Consider the following 4,191-nt stretch of genomic DNA (forward strand, 5'->3'; position numbering starts at 1 on the left):
TGTCTTCCAATCTGAAGGGCTCTACTTCTAGTATTATATTAGCAGTTTTATTGCTATTTTTAAGATTTTCATTGGTCACTATTTCAGAAATAGATGACCAAATCCTTCTTCCCAGTCTTAGTATGGAAGATGTGCTGAAACTTACGCCACATAAGTAGCCCTGCTGATATTTGAAATACCAGCGTCATAGCTTCTAGCATCACAATTTCACACAAGCCACCACAATCTGACATATCTGAAATCCGAATACTATTTGGAATTGGGAACAGATAAACTATTGGTATATTAAAACCATCAATAAATATCACAGATGCAAAGAGTTGTATATTCTGGGTACCATTTGTATGACACTTTCAAACAGTAGGGTAAAATAAATTATTATCAGTAATTTAGAGGAGTACGCTTTGAGGAGAATAATTAACTTCAAAAGCACATAAGAAGTGAAAAAATTATTTTATCTTTTATTGCGTAACACCTGTTATGCTATATATGTAGCACAACTGTATATATATTTCTTAATCTCACTGCACTGTATGCCTACCTACAAAGAGTAAATTTTACTGAAAGTGAATAATATTGCAAACATCTTGAATTTCTAAAGGACCAAAAAGTGCTTTGGATTTTAATTACAATTACTACTATTTTAGCCTACGTTAAATAATTATATTTATATTTATATTAAAGGACCAAAAAGTGCTTTGGATTTTAATTACAATTACTACTATTTTAGCCTACGTTAAATAATTATGTTTATATTTATACATATATATTGCATTTGATTAAACATTCATGAATTATTCTTGTTCTTATTTGTATGATAACATTTAGGCAAACACATTTTTAAATAATATTATAATAAAGTACTTTGTGGCAAATTCAGTATTTATATCATGTTTTATTTCTATGAATTTTGTAGAATATTGGCTGTTGGTAATGTTTTTTGGCTATGTTGTTAATGGCCTCCAGTCAATTCTGACTCAGTGACCCTGTATAGGGTTTCTGAGGAGAGGCTGGTGGGTTTGAACCACTGACCTTGTCATTATTGGTTCAGTACTTATCCTACAGCACCACATCAGGACTCTTTTTTGTCTACAGAAGCACAAAAGTGAAGTAATTTTATATGTTAATAATTTAGCCTATTTATAAGTAATAAAATGTTTTTCTGTTTGTAATATTGCAATTTTTAACCATGTTCTTCCTCTCAAGTGCCCATATAGTTTATTTTATTACAAATTTTGTATGGTATTATAAATCTCATATGAATAATATTTTAGGTAATTATTTAATTTTGTGTTTTATTTATCTGCAATTCATTTTTACAATTATATATCTTGCTTAGTTTTGTCATGCATTTCAACTGTAATATTTAAATTGCTTATTGATTTGTATATTGCAAAGTAGATACCCATTCATGAGTATTTTCTTTTACAATTGACATGAAGAATTTTTCTTTTAGTTTGAAAGTTGCATGAAATTTGGAGTTAACAGAAAAGTTTACAGATTATACTCTGATTCTCCCCCTGAAGTTTAGAGAAAAAAGTTCCTTTTCTGAATAAAAATAACCTTTTATAGTCCAGCTGTCCTGCTGTAATAATTGTTATTGATTTGGAAATATCAAAAGAAGACTAATGATAGTATTGATCATTTCCTCTAGCAGTCCCCTGGTGTTACCAATTGCCAAGCAAGACAGTTTGTTGGAGAAAGACATTCTGTTCAGAGAAGCAACAAAAGGTCTGTGTAAGCAGCAGTCTCAGGAAAGTGCCCCGGAAACCAGCCCAATGAATGGCTCTGCCAAGCCCCAGCAGGTAATACATGCTTACTGCTTTTCTTTTAGTTATTTCTTATAAAATCTTGCTTTTATATTAGTGTATTTGTTTAAAAAATAATTCACTAGTGCCCACTTTAGAGAAGAGTGAATGAATGGGAATCATAAATAAATTGTTTGCCCATTATACTGATCATAAACAAACATACTATATTTTACAAGGCTTTCAGTTTTACCTTACATACTAGGAATGTAAATGCAGTCAGTACTTTGAGTCCTGAATATTTCTCTGATACAATCTATTATGTGGTCTGTGCTTTTATTACCTTTAAATATCCTAATATTTTTCACAAAAAGAAGGCTAAATGAATCACTAGAATTATTTATCCTGTAATGTCACTGAGGTGGTGCAGTGGGTGTGTGAGACCCAATAACAGGCGATCACTTTGGAGTAAGGAAAGTAATAAGCTTGGGGTTATATTGTTGTTCTTAAGTGCCATCAAGTCAGTTCCAATCCATAGCGATCCCGTATAGGGTTTCTGAGGAGAAGCTGGTGAGCTTGAACTGCCGACCTTGCAGTTCAAATGACTTCTCAGTCTGGCGCATTAACCAGGACTCAAGTGGTTATATAAATGAGTGTATTTTCTTTTGCCACTGTCATGGAAATATAAACTTTTTATATGTTTTTGTAGATAAGTGCCATCTTGTTGGTTTCAACTCCTGAAGTCTTTTTACACCATTTCTGAAGCTCTCAGTCTTTGTGGGAGCAGAAAATCTCATCTTTCTCTCCCTTGGAGTAGTTGGTGGGCTTTAACTGGCAAACTTGTGTTGACATTTTAAGTGTTTCATAAATGGCATTTAAATTTTATACTGGAAAGTATACTGTCCCAGTTTATCTAATATTGAATATTTAGAAAACATTTTAGCCATGTTTTCTAAAGGAAATCTTGTCAACGTTAACTTTAATTATATTATAGCTTTCCTTACTTAAAAATAACTAAACCTAATTGCAAACCATTCAAAATACTACATTTTTTAAGTGTCTTGTTATTTTTTAGTTTACTGTAGGAAATCCTATACAGGTCACTATGAGCCAGAACTGACTCTGTGGCACTTAACCACAACAACATAGGTAAAAGGGGAGTCTCCGGGTATGGCAAGTAGGATCCTGGACTGCTAACCACAAGGCCAGTGGTTTAAACATACCAGGCACGCACAGAAACCCTATATATGGTCACTATGAGTTGGAACCTATCTGAGGGTACTTAACAACAACAATAGTAGGAAGAAAGATGTGAGGAAGCTAAGACTTGGAAACCCTATCAAGGGTCACTATGAGTGAAAACCGAGTCCATGGCACTAAGCCACAGGAAGGGGCAGCCTTGAAGGCTCAGTGGCTGACTGCCTGATGCTAACTGGAAGGAAGATCAGCAGTGGAAACACACCAGGTCCTCTGTGGCAGAAAGATGATGGTAATCAAGAGTATAGCCTTGGAAACCATAGAGAGCGCTTCTACCCTGTCCTACAGGAGCCCTTGTAGAAGAATGGGGTGTACATTAGGCTGCTTATTGCAAGATCACCAGTTCAAGCCCACCAGAATCCCTGTATGAGAAAGATGAAGCTTTCTGCTCCCGTAAAATATACGGTCTCAGAAACCCTACCCAGGGTTGCTCTGTGAGTCAGGACCAGCTCAGTGGCACGCACATACTACCACTAGTCCTATAAGGCGTCTGTGAGTGGGAATCTACTCAATGGCATGGGTTTAGTCTGGGTTTGAACTAGAGGAAGAATGCCTTAATTATTCAGTGTCCTGCATACCTCCTTTGTCTTCATAAATTTTAATATGCACTAAGTTATGTCCATTAACTTAGCAAATTTAAGACTTGCTTTTTGTTTCCTTTGTAGATATTAAAGATTGAAAATTAATTTCTTTTTATTGTTGAGGCAAATAATGCTGAGATTTCCTGACAGAATTCATAGGTCATTTTAATTCCTAATTATCACCATAGGGTTTGTCGTGATATATCTTTTGTTATAAAGATATAAACTTATTATTAGTCTGTCTTTAGCTTTGCTAAATTATATCTTTTTTATGTTTTCTTTTAGTGGGGTTAGTCTTCACAGTAATGTATTTCTTAATTAAAATATTACATTAGATGCTATCATAGCAGATTAAGGAGCTCTGGTAGCGTAGTGGTTACGAATCGGGCAGCGAACCTTAAGACCAGCAGTTTGAAACTACCAGCTGTTCCGCGGGAGAAAGATGAGGCTTTCTGCTACCGTAATGATTTACAGCCTTGGAAACCCTGTTCAGGGTCACTATGGGTCAGAAACGACTCGACGGCACTTAACAATAACAACAACAATCATAGCAGATTCATTGAGAATTATTGAGTAGTAATTATTGTTTTAATCCTCAGAAGATA

General features: G+C 34.6%; 1 protein-coding gene across 1 annotated transcript in view; it reads left to right on the plus strand.

Moving 5' to 3' along the window:
• Window positions 1-4,191, plus strand: part of MYO16 (myosin XVI) — a 912,243-nt gene that overhangs the window by 305,232 nt on the left and 602,820 nt on the right. Inside the window, exon 9 of the mRNA XM_006851537.1 lies at window positions 1,655-1,805. Within this exon, the coding sequence (XP_006851600.1) occupies window positions 1,655-1,805 (151 nt within the window). The remainder of the gene's footprint in view (window positions 1-1,654; window positions 1,806-4,191) is intronic.

Source organism: Chrysochloris asiatica, unplaced genomic scaffold (genome assembly GCF_000296735.1).
Source record: "Chrysochloris asiatica unplaced genomic scaffold, ChrAsi1.0 scaffold00029, whole genome shotgun sequence".
Classification (NCBI taxonomy): Eukaryota; Metazoa; Chordata; class Mammalia; order Afrosoricida; family Chrysochloridae; genus Chrysochloris; species Chrysochloris asiatica.